Genomic DNA, 17,616 nt, shown 5'->3' on the forward strand with positions numbered 1-17,616 from the left:
ATCCAGAGCACTTCAAGGATCATATGCTGTGGATTTAAAATTTAATAATTTTAAGTCTCAGTACGCCTCCAGTGTGTCAGCACAGCCTTTGGTCGCTTATGGGAGAGAATGAGAGTCAGGACCTCCGATGTGGCACCAACTTTATGACCTACAGAACAGTCATAACATCCACCGTCCTATATGGCTTGGAGGTGTAGACCAACAAGAAACCCAGTCCAGGACAAAGCAGTTTGTTTGATTGCTACGTCTTCCACAAATATTCATTCCTTCCACCATCAAGGAACTGTGGCAGCCGTATGTGCCATCTACAAGATGCGCTGCAGGAACTCCTGAAGGTTCTTTAATCAGCACTTCCCAAACCCACAACCCCTAGCATCTGGAAGGACAAGAACGGCAGATACCTGCCAGTGCTATCAAATGAAGATACTTCAAGCCACTCACCATCTTGACTTGGAAGTATATTTCCTTTCCTTCACTGTTGCTGAATCAAAGTTTTGGAATTCCCTCCCTTGCAATGCTATGGGTGTACTTATACCTCAGACTGCAGTGGTTCAAGAAGGCAGCTCACCACCACCTTCTCAAGGGCAACTAGGGTTGGGCAATAAATGTTGGCCTAGCCAGCGAAATCCACATGCTGTAAATGAATTTTAAAAAAATGTACAACAGGCATCTCAAAATCCTTGAGAAATATGACCAGTGCTGCCTCCACAAGATTCTGCAAATCCATTGGCTAGATAAGTGCACCAATGTCAACATTCTCTCTCAAGCCAACATCCCCACCATCAAAATAGCATGGCCAAAGCAATTCCTCCACTCGGAGCTTTGACATGGCAAACAAGCCCCTGAAAGGCAGGGGAAACATTCAAGGTCACCCTCAAAACTTCCTCAGAAAGTGCAACATCCCCACAGACACCTATGAATTCCTGGCCCAAGACTGATCAAAGTGCAGGAAAAGCATTTGGGAACAAGCTGAACACCTTGAATTTCATCATCGAGTGCAAGCCAAAGCCAAGCATTGACAATGAAAGGAATATGTGGCTACCAGAGCGTCCCACCCACCCACCCACTTCCTAATCACCATCTGCCTCACCTGTGACAAAGGCTGTAGGTCACATATTGGACTCATCAGTCACCTGAGAACTCACTCTGTGTTCATGTTCAAATATAGCAAGATCTGGACGGTATCAGGGCATGGGCTGACAAGTGGCAAGTAACATTCACACCACACAAATGCCAGGCAATAACCATCACCAACAAGAGACACCCTAACCACCGTCCCTTGACATTCAGTGGTGTTACCATCACTGAATCCCCCACTGCCAACATCCTTAGGGTTACCATTGACCGGAAATTCAACTGGACTCACCACATAAACATCATGGTTAGAGGCTAGGAATGGTGACACAGTGGCTAGCATTGCTGCCTCACAGCACCAGGGACCCAGGTTTGATTCCCAGCTTGGGTCACTGTCTGTGCGGAGTCTGCAAGCCCCCCCTCTGTCTGCGTGGGTTTCCACTGCGTGCTCCAGTTTCATCTCATTGTCCGAAAGATGTGCTGGTTAGGTGCATTGGCCATGCTAAACTCTCCCTCAGTGTACTTGAGTGTTGTGACTAGGGGACTTTCACGGTAACTTTATTGCAGTGTAAATGTAAGTCTACTTGTGATACTAATAAATAAACTTTAAATGTTGAATACTGCAGCATGTAATTCATAGAACCCTACAGTGCAGAAAGAGGCCCATCAAGTCTGCAACGACCACAATCCCACCCAGGCCCAATTACCTGCTAATCCCTCTAACCTAAGCATCTTAGGACACTAAGGGACAATTTTAGCATGGCCAGTCAACCTTACCTGCACATTTTTGGACTGTGGGAGGAAACCGGAGCATCCGGCGGAAAGCCACGCAGACATGAGGAGAATGTGCAAACTCCACACACACAGTGACCTGAGCCGGGAATTGAACCTAGGTCCCTGGAGCTGTGAAGCAGCAGTGCTAATCACTGTGCTACCCTGCCGAGATAATTCACCTCTTGACTTCCCAAACCCAGTGCATGATCTACACGCCACTAGTCAGGAGTTTGATGGAATATTCCCTACTTTCCTGCATGGGTGCAGCTCCTACAATACTGAAGAAGCTTGACACCATCCAGAACAAAGCAGCCTGCTTGATTGGCACCACATGCCTCCCTTTACCACCGACATTCAGTAGCAGCACCGTGTACTATCTACAAGATGCATTGATTCAATTCATGAAAGATCCTGAGACACCACCTTCCAAACCCACTACTACTTCCATCTAGAAGAACAAGGGCAGCAGATACATGGGAATACCACCACTTACAAAATCACCTCCAAGCTACTCACCATCCTTCACATTCACCAGTATCCTGGAATCCTCACCCTCATTTTGGGGCGACCCCCAGCACGTGGACCGCAATGATCCAAGAAGGCAGTTCACCACCACCCTCTCGAGGGCAATAGGGGACAGGCAGTAGATGCTGGCCAGCCACTGGTGCCCATCTCCCACGAATGAACAAAAAATGCAAGTAATCCTCAACCCTGAGGGACTGTCTGAGTAATAATTCTGCATTGTTAACACAGCTCTAAAGCAAATACCAAAATGTTTCTCTTGCTGTGAGGCAACATGCACAAGGCATACATACTTTTAAAGCACAAAGCAATTTAAAGGGGCTGTGCATTCAACAAGAAAAAATTAGAGGGAACATTGTTGGTGGATATAATATTTTTCTCCTTTTCTTCCCTCCCTCTTGTTGAATGGATCACTTCTGGGTGTAGTTCCCTGACTCTGATTTTCTGTGTAATATTGAATTATCAGCTAATAGAATGTGGTGGTTATTATAATTAAATCTGTTCCTATCTTCATCCAATGCTCAAATCAAATCAGAATTCTGGCTAGCAACCAGAAGACTTACTTTAAACCCACTTTCTACTTGCTGAGTATTGCTTGAACAATAGTTTAAAAAGATGAAAAGAATCAATTCTAATTTCTAACATCATTATTTCAGCTTGAAATAAGCAACAGCCCCCTTAGACGCGAATGCCACTTTAAATAAAATTAGCAAACCCAGGTATACTTGCAATAAAGGATGTTAACAGCCTTGAAGCTTTCAGAGAGGATTTAAAGACTTCTGTCTTTGATCAATCCCAGCCAGAAACTGAGCAGAAAGCTATTTCTCTCTCTATATATTGTGGTTAATGGGAGGAATTAGATATCACATTGCCCTGTAAACTAAAACCCCAGCTTCTATTCCTTCAATCAGAAAACTCAGAGGACCTTTTCTTTTGTAAACAAGAGTCCATTCACTCTCTCCTAAGTAAACATTTTTTGGCTAAAATGCGTAATTACCCTGCTTTCCCCGCATCTGAGCTGTATTCCAGACATAAGTGTAGTATCATTACATCTGGTTTAGTCTGGGACAACTAGCAGGCAGATAGGAATGGAGTCAGTAGCTATGAATTGATATTTGGAGTGGGAACGGGGGAAATTGAAGACAGTGGCTTCAGTCTTCCCAGCGTCTAACTGAGGAAAATTCCTGCAGATCCAATATGGATGTCAGGTGAACAGTCTGATAATTTAGCAACAGAGTCCAGATAGCAGGTGATGAGGTAGAATTGGTTGTCATTCACTCTTCTGTGCTTTTTAGATGTTGCTCTGGGGTGGCAAGTCAATAGGAGAGGGCAAAGCGTAGATACTTGGGGGATACAATAGGCAACTGTGGAACTGGGAATAGAAGCCATACCATGTGATACTTTGGTTATGATTAGCTAGGTAAAAATGGAATTGGGCAAGTGCAGTTCCACCCAGTTAAGTGAGAGTAGAGAGGCATTGGAGGAGGATGGTGTAGTTAGTTGTGCCAAAGACTACAGGTGGGTTGAAGGATGATACCTTTAGACCTTCCTACCTTCCCCTCAGACTATTGTAACTACGTGGCATATTTTTACCCTGAATATTCAACACTTTTGAAATGGTGTTGTACCTTGAAAATTATGTTACCATGAAGAGAAAATATGATGGCTAGATTCAATGGTAATTTTACTGAACTAGCAGAGACCCAGCCTAATGGTCTGGGACATGGGCTCAAATCCAACTATTACAGCTGGTGGAATTTGAATTCAATAAATTAATCCAGAATTGAAAGCTATTCTCAATATTGATGATAATAAAACCATCATCAATTGTTGTAAAAAATCAATCCAGTTCACTGATGTGCAATAAAGAATGAAATCTGCCCAGTCTGGTCTACATCTGACTCCAGACCCACTGCAATGTGATTGACTCTTAACTTTCTAAATTGGCTGATCAAGCCACTCATTTCAAGGGCATACAAATGCTAACCTTGACTGTGGCATCAGCATCCCATGAAAAAATACCTTTTCAAGACAAAGGCTGAATCAGGCAATGGACGCTGTGCTGAAGTTCTGCATTTTGGAAGCAATTGCACTTTGTCCTTTTTATCATGAAGGTGAGTGAGCTTCATGTTTCGGTGATTGACTTTCAGCAGTCAGTTGGACCACATATCCAAGATGTTTGCTCAAAATAGTTCTGCGCATCATTTATATAAAGAGATTCCAATACCATCCTTCTACATCATGTTATATTCTTCCATTCTGAAGAGACAATATCACAATGGTGATACCTGCAAAGATGCTTTTATGTTTGGAAGCCTAGGAATTGTTTAGGTTTGGAAAAAGATTAGCAAGCAATGCGTGGTTAAATAAATATTCATTTGTAATGTAACTTTAACTCATGGTGAGCTTTGATTTTTTTTTGACTTTCATTTATATTGGCACGTGTTTAATTCAAATTCCAGGAGACCACTGCCTGTTCTGGCTTTCTCACTTTTCACTCCTCCTATTTCACCAATATATGTTGGTTGCTGGTACCAGAGGCGTAATTTTCCATCCATTCATGCTGGCGGGATTTTCCAATCCCACTGCAGTGAATGGAGATTTGGCTGAGTGCCAAATTCTTTGTCTTCACTCGCAGGAGGGTGGGACGTGAACGGCCGGAAAATTTTGGCCAGATCTCACTTAAAGCTGTGGCTTAATTTCAGGGACTCTCTGCCCTGTGCTTGGAAGTGGAATTTGTGTTCTGGAAAGTTGTTGAGCTCAGGAATTCTTACCTGCAATGCACAATAGAGTCCTCTCTGGTAACAAGTGACAACTCAGATAAGGCGGGAGTCACAAAAATTCTTGCAGCCAAGAGCAACTATAAAGAAAATCTCATGGAGCAAAGCCATCGTGTTGTCGCACATGCCTCCTATATTTTAAACTGCATTGAGGGAAGTCATATGGATAACAAATTTCTGTTTTTAATTGCATATGTTGCGTTTCAATTGTTTAAAACATTTCAGGTGCTCAATGAATCCAGAACTACTACATCGTATATTTATATTATTCCAATATCTTTAAATGATTCTTATTCTGTTTTACTGTCAGTCATTGTGAAAATTGTAATTTGCATTAAGCTTATAATTTAGATCTGAGAAGTTGCTACAATGATGCTTCCATGTCTTTGCGTTTGGCTTCCTCAGTTAATTGCTCATATTGTCTCTGCCATCTTCTTTGTGAGTTTTCTCACATTACTAATTTTATGTTTTTGATCTGGTTATATTTGGAGAGTAACATCTGAACTTTACCCACATTTTTAAACTAAAGGTGTCTCAGGACGACTCAGCAGTGTTGTGGTTGGATGAGATACAGGACGCGATCACTTCAGCAAATGAGGATACTGATGAAGCTCATTGCAGTAAGTAAAGGATGACAGTTGGTCTAGGTTGAGCACAATTTGAAACAAAAATATTCTAAATTTGTTTACGATTTACATCAAACAAAAACCTACTCCTGACTATGTAGCTGGAGCATTCAATACTGAGTCTGGATGTTGACATTGTTTCTGGAGCATTTCTCATTGGAGGAATTTGCTAGATTCACGGGAAATGGCGTGAAGAAACTATGGGTAGGGAGCACATATTGATTAGAAGTAGTTCCCTTTTCACACAACGAAATGGCATATCTGACAACATCGCAAAAGAACTGGGTATTGACCAAGTTCAGAAAGGTGCTGAGCTGGAACAAAATATTGGGAAAGGATTGGCCAAATAAATTGGTTACCTCTGATGTCAAGAAAGTGGTTCTAATGTCTCAAAAGAAACACATCACAATTGTAATATTAATGTGGGCTTGCACTACCAAGGAAATTGCTTAAAAGATGCATTTTCATGTTGGCAGTGACAAATAATGTTCCCCAAGGATTAATACTGTCGCCAGAATTTTACTGCCTGCCTGCCACAGGAATCGGAGTGGATGAGGGTGGAGAATGGGAAGGTCCGTTGACCTCGGGCGGGATTTTCCGGTCTCGGGTCGAGCGAGGCCATAAAATCCAGCCCAGTGAATCAGCTTTTTATGTACGGGTTACTTGGATTTGGAACTAGAGGAAAGTAATCTAAATTTGCAGATATTATGAGAGCTTACACTGTGAATAATTGTAGGGTGGAGCAGCTAATCAGGAAATTGCCAAGAGGCATAAATAAATTGAGTGGGCAAATGGTGGCACTTTCTGCTTAACTGAAGTATGCCGCAAGATTTGTCTCCAAGTGCAAACTAAATGGGGAAGCTTATATGAACAAAGGGATTTGGGAATCTAAATATATTGTGCATTTTAAGATAGCTGGTGTGCACAACAAACGACCAAAAGATTAATGGAATAATTAAGGAATGCAAAAAGCAGGAAGCACTGATACAGTTATAAAGAAAACTAAATTAAACCCCATTGGGAATATTTGTGTTCAGTTTTGGACATCAACAGTATGTATCTGCCTGTCTTGGAAAAAGTCCAATGATGTTTCACCAGATTGATACAAGAGATGAAACAGTTAAATAATGATGAGAGACTAGATACATTTACATTACAAAAGCAACATGCTTGCAGGTTGAAAATCTGAAGCTTAATAGAAAGAGAAATTGCTTGAAATACTTAGTGGCCTTTTAGAAAAGGGTGGCATGGACAAGTTGGGCCGAAGGGCCTATTTCCATGCTGTAAACCTCTATGACTATGATTCTATACAGCAGATCTGGAAGAGAAATAGAGTTATCATTTCAGGTTTAATCAAAACTAAATTTATAGTGCTTGAAACAAGGAGTTTACCAATGACCTGATTGAAGGTAATAATTTATTCAAGTGATTGAAAGGCTGGTTTCAGATTATTCCTTTGTGTAGGATAGGATAGAGGTGGAGAGACTCTTCCCACTCAGAAAGGATAATAGGACTAGGGGGCATAGCCTCAAGATAAAGGGGGGGCGGTTTAGAACAGAGTTGAGGAGGAACTTCTTCACTCAAAGGGTGGTGAATCTCTGGAATTCTCTGCCCGTTGAAGTGGTGGAGGCTACCTCGCTAAATATTTTTAAGACGTGGGTTGATGGGTTTTTGATAAGAGAGGGGGATTAAGGGTTATGGGGAGAGGGCGGGAATGTGGAACTGAGCCACGACAGATCAGCCATGATCTTATTGAATGGCAGGGCAGGCTCGAAGGGCTAGATGGCCTACTCCTGCTCCTATTATTACTATTATGTTATGTTATGTAGTAGAAAAGTCAAAAGAGACTTGATGTCTGGACTTCAAATTAAGAAAAGAAACCCTCAGAAGTTATGAGAATGTGCAACATTGTTCCCCCCGAAAGCCCCACATTCTCAAGTCAATTGAAGTATTTAAAACGTTAGAAATTTACTTGCAAAACAAAGTGGCAATTTTCCTAAGGAACAGCTTCTAATGATATCTGCCCCTTATTGGACTTGTCCTTGCATGTTTCAGCACAGCAAGTTTCAGAAAGTGCAAGCTAGGCATCAGGGACTTAAATGAACAGGGAATTGCAGGCAATTACATATCTCCTTAATCAATCAGATTGAAGAATTGTGAAATACATAGTGCAAAGGAATAATAATTTGGAGTGGGTGAATTCAATGTCAAATCCGATAAAGAAAGAGAAATAGCGAGGGAAAGAAAATTGGACTAAAACAGGATTTTTTTAATGCAGCACTTTTGAAATCTGTAACAGTTAAAACATAAAGGATTGATTCATTACATTTGTAATAGTGATTTTTCTGAGATGGGGAGCTTGACAATAATTACTATTCATCCTGTTATTAAGTGATGTTTAGACAGGAAAGCAGAAGACTTAACTTTTCGCAACGAGTTTAGTTTATACCCAGCAAATACAGCAACGTTTCACCATTTAATCTATTATAATAGTGGGACAGATTGAGATGTACTATTTTCACAAAGTTAGTGGTGGAATGGCAGGACTCGGAATTCAACTTTTGAGTACGTGAGTTTTTTGTGCATCTGTACCTTACCCAGTGTTGCTGTTATCATCTGCACATAAATAATAGCTAGCACCATTAGCCTCACTATTACGTAGGGAGAAAAATATTGGCCAGTGTTATTGAGCAATATGAAGCAAAGGCAGATTAAGATGATAGAGTTTCCTAGACTAAGAATTTAAAGAATGCTCAATGAATCTAATGCCTGAGAATCTAGTCCTGATCCAGTGACTGAATGAATGAATAATCAATTATGACTGTTACAAATCTATTTATTGACCAGATTGAGGCTAGTGACAGAGCAATGGCACTTGATGTTGCCATCAAAGAAAACTGCTCAAAGATCTAGTGATCTCTGCAGCATATATTTTCCCTTTCCCAATGTTAGTTTAAACCTGCAGCAAGTCAAGAAGATCCCCAGCATCCAGCAGCAGTAATACAATCAAGCAGGTAAACAGCCAGTCACATTGATGTTTGCTCTAAGGCAACAAAACAGGAAGAATGGAATAAATAATTGTGACGTACCGATGAGGTTAAGATAAAAGCTGAAATATCATTTTCTTTTAATGTGAACTTTATCAACCAAGAAATCTGACATTTCACAAATATAAAATTAGTTTTCCTGGGCCAGTAAGGCTATCCAGCAGTATTTATGAATTTAGTATGCTGTTTAAAAAAGACCCGGTTACATTTCATTCAAAAGGCATAGCATTTTCATGGGATTTCACAACAAAATAAATAATGTACAAGGACAAGTCCTTTTCAGTTATATGATTTATACTTGAAGTCAATCTTCAACAGTGCATTTTACTGGGGCAATATAGAATCACTGGAAGCCTTTGCATTTCCACATTTAGCAGCACAAGTGCAGAATGCTCTGTTGTACCATCATTGCTACTTCAAAACTAGCCCAACAAAAAGAATCAAATGCTATGTCCTTTTATTTTGAGAAGTAAAACATAACTAATGCTTTTCTCTATCCTTTATTTCTCTTTCAGTGGCTGTTGCAACATCTGAGGTTAACTCGGCAATTGAGAAGGGTGACCCACAGCTAACATTGACTACACTACAGTCTTCCAACATAACAGTGAGAGGAGTTGTACCAGAATGTGCTGATGCATATCAAAACGAACTCTCCGAATTAAAAAAGCAAAGGACTGGAGATGGTATGAAGCACAAGGGATATGTAACAATTTTCTCTGTCATTAGCTACAATATCCTTGCGTCAGACCAAGAGGGGAATTAATTAAATGGCTCAGAGGCATCGTGACCTGTCTCAGTGATGCAACATTCTTTAGCTCCTGTCACAGCTTTTGTGCTGGGGTTGTAGGTGTGTGTGTGTGCTCAGTTACCCTATGATGAAACATTTGGTTTTCATCTGATGCCCATGACTAATGATTAACTTAAGACTGGGAGTCTCATAAATGATTGACAAGATTCAGTATTCTTCACGGGTGATCCAAGCCATTTACAGCCAAAAAGCCTGTCTTAAACCAAGTCAGTCTCACTGTTGGACTGTTTGCTTATTACCAGTCTGGAAGAAGGAATTAAATGCTGTCACTTATGATTAAAACTGTTGCTCCACAGCACTAGAATTCAAGTATAGACCTACTGACGCAGTCTCACTCTATCTTACTGTTCTCCATTGACGTCATTGAGACCAGTGCAATAGCCACAAACAATTCTGCCTAAAATGAGGAGTCAAAGCAATGTTTCAAGGATAATCTACATTACAGCAAACATTCCTGACCTCACTTATTTATTTCTCATCACAAGTTAAACTATATTTGATTGACACGGCTATGGTATGTTGGATATACTGTTGCTTTAAAATTTTCTCTAATAGAGTACATGGGTATTATTTCTTCAAGATGATGCACATTTGCACCACAATCTCACAAGGCACAAATCTGACACCTGTTCATTCAGAACTCTTTTCTGCTATATTATATGTTAAGTGTTGTCTTAATGGCAAGAATTGTTGTTCTTGCCTCACTTCTGATAGTCAGTTCTTGTATTCATGTCTTGATTAAGACTATGTTAAGCTTTGGAGTGAAGTGATTAAATTTCAAACCTGAACAATGCATGAGTGAGCAGAGGATTAAGGAGCTGAAGTTGCGTGGTGGCACTGTTGCATTTTTGTTGATGTGCTTGAGCAATCTTCCAAAGAGTTGGGTAGATGTCATTACACTAAAACAACCTGACCAGGACAGTGGCCAGCTCTAATTCACAGCACTTCAGTCAGGGTTTGTATCAGAGCCCAGAATTTTTCTGTAATCAGTGTGCCCAGCTACTTCACATTTTGCGGCGTGAACTGAATTAATTAGATCCCAAAAGACCATCCAATCAGCACATTTGACTGAACACGTTTGCAACAGATCAGCCTTTCTCTTGCACTCAGGTTGACGGTCACCGTGATTAAGAATGAGAATTTCTAGGGGTTTCCATCACCCATTAGTTAGCCAGCTCTCCACTATCGTTGTCAACTGGATGAAGTAGGATCACAGAACTTTGTTTTGCTAGGTTGGTAGAAGGACTATTTGGCTATCCTTTTGGTTTTAGGCAGACAGGTGATAATATGCGCTACTTTCAGAGCCAAGGTTGCAAAGCTTCTGTGATGGTTTAGTGTCTTGTTTTGAGAGTGCAGCTGTTTGATGTATCCTCAAATAGTCAGATTTGTATTGCCAGGTAATGTTGACAAAGCATATTTAATGTTAGGACACCAGTGAATTGACCAGCTAAGTGAGAGGGTTTTAAAACTCTCATTTTGAATATGCATGGAAATAAAATACATTCTTAAGAGAAACCAGAAACCTCTCTTTGCTTATCTCACGCATTTTGTTCATTTCTTGAGCCAACTGTTGCCATCTTATTTTTTAAATCCAGTAAAGCAAGAAGAAAAAATATGACTTGTAGCAAGAAAAGTTAATTTCCTTGAAACCTTCCACATCTGAATGTTTAACTTATAGATTGCTTTCAAACATTGCTTAGATTGGAGTTCAATGAACAAAAGGATTTGTAGCTGTCAGCAACTAATATTGTAACGTGGCAGACATTAGTGTGTGTTATCTACTCCATTAGGTTTAAGTTCAGATTCCCACAGGGCTACAGTTCTGAACTCCACCATTAATAGGTAAAGCACAGTTATGAATATTAACATTAAATTGCCTATATTTTGTGTTATTGTGTAGGACCAAATGGAAGTGTGTGGGTTATGCACAAGGTAAAAGACAGATATGAATACTACTACAATTTAGAAACTACTGAGGGCACATGGGACAAGCCAGAACATTTTGTACAGAACAACACTCAGCTCAGTAAAGAAGAAATTCAGGTATTGTCAGCAACCTGTGAAAATTGTTACTTTTGTAAGTGTATTGTATCTGCTTCAGTAATTCACCTTGGTATGAATGTTTATGGGTGAAGTCACTGATCTGCGTTCCTCATAAAAATGAACCAAATTCAATCTCCGTTCATTGGTGTAATTAGGATTTGACTTGATTTGTTTCAATAACTGATTATAAATGTACAGTATTCTTCAGTGCAATCCCTCAAAATGCTGGTAAAAATCTTGGAATCCCATGTAATAGGCAGACTTTTAATCTTTGAGTTAATGTAAAGCAATGATTTGTTTCTGGATGTATTTAGTCGCATTCAGCAGTCCATAATGACATTTCAGTTTTGCACCTTTTAATTGCCTCCCCCAGTGATTTGCTAATGATGTGTGCTCATGCCAACATAAACCTAGCACAACTGAGATCCAGCAAATAAAAATCTCCATCTAATTGTAAGCTGGAAGTGAAATTGTTATGTAATATAGGCTTTAAATGATTTATTGCTGTGACTGAATCACAATGTTTAAGATTTTGGTGTGAGGATCCTTTGCCTTTTTTTAACAAATTGCGAATTAATCCTCAATCACTAATACCTGTGGGGTATACAACATAATTATTAAGTACAGCCAGTGTCCAGAACAATACATGCGAATTAGCAACAAGAGAAGACCACTCGGCTCTTCAAGCCTGCTCTGCCATTCAATTGAGATCATAACTGATCTGCCGTAGTGAGGATGGGGTAGGTGGTTCTGTGTTGCCAAATGGACTGCCAGTTAAGGCGCTCTTTTCTGAGCACAGGAAAAATAGCTAAAGTAGGAATGAAAAATAAAAAGCAAAATACTTCAGACGCTGGAAATCCAAAATAAAAACCGGGAATGCTGGAAACACCCAGCCCATCAAAAGCATCAATAGAGAAAGGACAGGGCTGATGTTTCAAGTCTGACCATGTTAACTTGCCATCCTGTCTTCACAGATACTACCAGACTAGCTGAGTGTCTCAAAATAATGAGGCTGTGTGCGTTGCATGCTCCAATGTTCTTGTAAAGCAGTAAACATTGAACATACTGTAAGCAGTGCTGTACAAAGTTGGGTTTATGGAATGAGGAATGCATGTTTGCTTCATATTTCTAGTTTTATTTTTATCTACTCCATACGTTGGTATGGATGCGACTGTTTGCCTTTTCCACGCAAGTGATATTTGTTTTAAAACATTCTGATATGTTTATGTAATCATCCAGTCATGTCATTTTGAATTTAATTACTCAAATTCACTGAGGAAAAACATTCTGTGAGGACTACATTATGTTCTCCGTGTTTAGACTGCATGATTTGTGCAGCTGACAGTTCAGTAACTCTCTAATTACCATGCTTATAAGTGAAATCTTTGAGGAAAAGAGTTCCAGGGTATTCCTCCCTTGGCAGAGCAGAGAATCCATCATGTGGATCATCATGTGGACTCCCAGGTCCTGCTTGCTCCATCAATATCACATTGTCATTTGTTTTGCCAAGGTTAATCCTGTTTGTTCTGGCTGTTTGCTGTGATACAAACACCTCCTGTCTGTGCGTGGCCTCCCTTTTGGAATAATCTTCAGTCAATTCTAAATCATTAAAAAAAATTTCAAGTTTGGATGGGAAAGAAGCATCAAGTCCTAAATTCAGAATTTGTGTAAGGGTGTGACCAATAATCCAGTAGTCCACAACCCTCACTCTGGGAGTGTCTATTCGCCATCTCCTCCTCATGCACTAAGATTAAGGAGTACCTAAGGTGATGAATCCTACAGATGAGCCTCCATCTTAAAACTGGACCACATTAGAACAGACGTGTACCGCATGTACTGTCTGCCAAGACAACTTACAACCAAACAGAAAGGCTTCATGAAAATTAAACTCTGACACATTGGCTTCAAAACATTGAATACATTGCCAAAACATTAAATGTATTCAAGAGGCAGCTGGATACATCACCTGGGGCGAATGGGATCAATGGTTGTGGGGAGAAAGCAGGATTAGGCTTTTAGGCGTATTATGATCAGCCATGATTGTAATTTATGGCAGAGCAGGCTCCTATCTTCTATGTTTCTATGTTTCAAGATTTTAGCTAAGCTAAATGAAGGAAAAGTTTATCAACATGCTATCAACCTCACTACACTATTTGTCATTTATTTGTATGCGTATGCATTTTGTCTTTGTCATCAGTGAATCATTTTGAAATCATCTTTTTGTTGTTGACTTTGTTTACATCGAATACAAAATGTGAACAGAAAGGTTTGTATTCTCAATTGTATCTCAAACAAATAATTGCTGTCAAAATATATCAAATGAAGTAAATGGATGTTTGGTTAAGAAGCCAAGGTTGACCATGCTGTTTTTGGTAGGAATTTATCCTGCAGTCTAGAAGGGCCCTAAGATTATGGCTCCTTTGTTACATATTATAAAGCCTTGTGGACATGTGCAAATACAGAATAAGGTAACATGGCTTTGAGACGTGGTTTCATTCATGTGGTCCCTCGTGCAGCACGCTTCTGTTTTCTGTAAATTCATACTCAGACATGTCTATCCATCCTGCCATAAATTAAGTTGCATCTTTAAATCACAGGATCGTTACAACTCTAAAGGAGACCATTAGGTCCATTGAGGCCTTGTAGACTCTCTGCAGAGCAGACCAGCCAGTCCCATTTCCTCTTCTATGCCAATCGTGGTGCGTTCTGTTGTATGAGAAAGAATGGAATGTACTTTTTGTATTTAAAAGACATTTGTACCTGTTGTTAGGTAAAATTTAATGCATTGGGTTAGAAGTGTCCAACTTTCATCTGTGGTTTGAGAGCCTTCACTATTCAGCCTGTAAAGCTAAATTGGTCACATTTTTGAAACAGGTCATTAAATTCATTAAGTTTACTATTGCTTTGGGAGGGGCAGATTGCTTTTGTATGTCTTTAATCCTGAAAATGCCTTCCATTTTAAAATAAAATGTGGGACATAGATTTAAAGAATTGGGCAAGAGCTGCAAAGGGGTTGTGAGAAAGAACATACCACCTCCCCTGCCTATATTATACATCTCTAAATGCCTTGCATCCCAATGAACATAACATAGGAATAATGAGCATTATATTGCATGCTCAACCTTAACCCCAAGCACATTCTGTTCCTCAAATGGTAGTGAGTAGCAAAGCATGCAAGGGGATGAGAGTGAGTGCCAAATATCATACTCAAGCAGCTCAACCTGTGCAAAATGACGATCTGAAGATAGCTTTCTTGAATTTTCTTACGCATTATACTCAATGATTGATATAATCCTGTGGTTTTAACATCCACATGTCGTTCACTTGCTACGCGTGATGACGCCTATTGATTATTTTCTTCTTCAGGACATTACTGGCCGAGTAACCGGTGATTACCACCGCAAGCAGCTCTGGTTAGCCAATGAGAATCAGATCATTTGTCTGCAGGCACGTGCAAGAGGATACCTTGTAAGAAAAGCTTACAAAGAACGAATGAGCTACCTCCACAAACAGGAACCTTCTATCATCCGGATACAGGTGAGCCTGGAGATTTCGGGAATCAGTTTTTAAGGATGGATATATTAACATAAATGACTGTAACATGATTCTGATTCATATTTATGATGCCATTCGCACATGCTGAATATTTAATGTTGAGCAGGTCCTTCTCTTGCTGAAGAATTTCTTTGACAGCAGGATTTCTAACATGGAAGCAAATAGTTGATGTGTGTAAAATATTAAAGGTGAATGGCTTTACTAATACTTGTGTTACTTTCACAAGTGTGTATGAATATCCATCTGTTGTGTTGAAATTATGCTTTATACTTTATGGATACTTCCTAATGAAAGCTAACATTTTTTTTCTTGTGTCTGCGGTGCTCCAGTTTCCTCCCACAATCTGAAAGAAGTGCTGATTAGGTGCATTGGCCATGCTAAGTTCTCTCTGTGTACCCAAGCAGGCGCTAGAGTGTGGCGTGTAGGGGATTTTCACAGTAACTTCATCACGGTGTTAATGTCAGCCTACCTGTGACACTGACAAAATTTTTAAAAACATATTCTTTCTGTTTTTTGTTGTTTCAAAATCTGCTATTCTTGAACAATCCATCAGGATTATTTCCAGCAGAGCATTAGTTGGGCAGAATTGCATATGTGGGGGAGGCATTACAGGGTGGTTGGAGAAACTGAGTTAATCAGCTCAATGCTTTTTTTTTACAGTCTTCTTGGAAAGGATATAAACAGAGGAAGGCATACAAGGACAGGCTAATGTTCCTGCAAAATAATGTTGCAGCTATTATCAAGGTAATTTCATTCTCTGGAAGGTTTTATTGTTTGTTCACAATATGTGAAGACATTAAATTCGACATATACCTGCAATTTGATATAAACCTGCAAATCATGGAAGCCACCACGACAGAGGAGCAGACTATCAGTCTTACTGATATTCCTAATCCTTTAGAGATCTTTAATACCTATCCACTGTTTCTGTAGATCCAGTCTTTGGTGAAGATGTGGGAGGCAAGAAAAGCATATCGTGCAAGGTGTCAGTACTTCAAAGATCATGTGAGTTACACGTATGACAGCTTAATATTAAATGGCTTCCAGTTTCACCAAGCTATCTGCTTTCTCAAGAAAGTTCAGAAGTCTGAGGTGTGCTTGGGGAACCACTTTTATGAAACAATGTTCTTTCACCCTAGCATTAATCATCACTTAATAATTTACGGCATGAAAACCTGAACTGACTGCCTTCACTTCTTGGTAGTTTTCTGTGCAGTTTAAGGTTTGGGTCATTAAGGCATTTCGATGAGTGTTGTTGACTCAACAGTGCACTGGGCCTCAAAGTTGTGGTGAATGAAAGTTTGAGGTGATGTACCCTCGACAGAGGAAGCAGATGAATGGGGGAAAAAACAAATCCTATTTGGGCCTCTTGTGCACCCAGTTATGAAATGGAACTGAAATTAAGTTCACTGCCATGTGTTGGCCAATGATCAGTGAACAGAAAGTCACTTATTCATTTAAGTAGTAAAAATTGCTTCTTTTTGCTAAATCTGGATGATAAAGATGAATGATGTCAATTTGTAGAAGAGGCCTGTTGAGCTACATCTGATTGATTTTGATAATTTACAACATTGCAATTTTTAAAATATATCATATAGGGCAGTGTAAAGTTGTAGTTTTTGACAATAGCGTTTAGGGTGGTTTTGTGTGTTAGAGTTGTATGTACCAAGCCATCTAATAGGGAGGATGTCACACCCACAGTTCTTCACATGGCATTCCTAATTTTGGATGTACTTTCAGAGGCAGTTTTCAGGGCTGAACTTTCACTATGGTAGTTGAGAAACAGAAGTTAGGGTTGCTTCTGGGTCCCAAATGCACCACTTGGAGAGGGAAGGAGCCCCTGATCTCGGATTTATATGGAGGTGCCCCTTTAATTAGCATGGAGCCATGTTTCCTGTCCAATTGAGGGTGACAAGTCGGTCCTCAAAGCTGAGGAGCCAGTCGGAGGTCTTTCAGCCTGAACTGAGCTACAGGCTGCAGTAAAGGGCAAAAAGAAATGAAGTGAAAAGCAGCCAGGCCACCATTGTGTGGGTGGCGGTCTTCCTGTACAGGGTGGCCTTTGGCTCCACCTGCAGGCAGCCAGGGAGTAAAACCTCCGTTGGCTGACTGTCAGTGTCCTTCAGGCTCTTACTGAGCTCTGTATTCAGCTTCTTTGGGCAGAATAATCCTGCCAAGCCCCAAATACATTTGACCAAAATGACTGGTGCCAAGAATGGGCTTGGAGTAATGGCGCTCTGGTTGATGCCAACATTTTTGGGTCAAGTCCTCCTCTGTCATGAACTTGGCAGAGCACAAAAACTCTACCCCGAATGGCGGTGAGTTCTTCCCCTTCAGATTCCTATTTCTTTGAAGAAAGATGCAAAGTGAAATATATCCTAAAATGAGAA

General features: G+C 40.1%; 1 protein-coding gene across 1 annotated transcript in view; it reads left to right on the forward strand.

Annotated features, from left to right (window-relative positions):
* The window catches only part of iqgap2 (IQ motif containing GTPase activating protein 2), a 323,133-nt gene that overhangs the window by 210,705 nt on the left and 94,812 nt on the right, over positions 1-17,616 (forward strand). Inside the window, exons 16-21 of the mRNA XM_080189314.1 lie at positions 5,680-5,770; positions 9,339-9,506; positions 11,532-11,674; positions 15,041-15,211; positions 15,890-15,973; positions 16,163-16,234. Of these exons, the coding sequence (XP_080045440.1) occupies positions 5,680-5,770; positions 9,339-9,506; positions 11,532-11,674; positions 15,041-15,211; positions 15,890-15,973; positions 16,163-16,234 (729 nt within the window). The remainder of the gene's footprint in view (positions 1-5,679; positions 5,771-9,338; positions 9,507-11,531; positions 11,675-15,040; positions 15,212-15,889; positions 15,974-16,162; positions 16,235-17,616) is intronic.

The sequence above is a fragment of the Carcharhinus amblyrhynchos genome, chromosome 5, assembly GCF_965287045.1.
Source record: "Carcharhinus amblyrhynchos chromosome 5, sCarAmb.v2.hapA, whole genome shotgun sequence".
Lineage (NCBI taxonomy): Eukaryota > Metazoa > Chordata > Chondrichthyes > Carcharhiniformes > Carcharhinidae > Carcharhinus > Carcharhinus amblyrhynchos.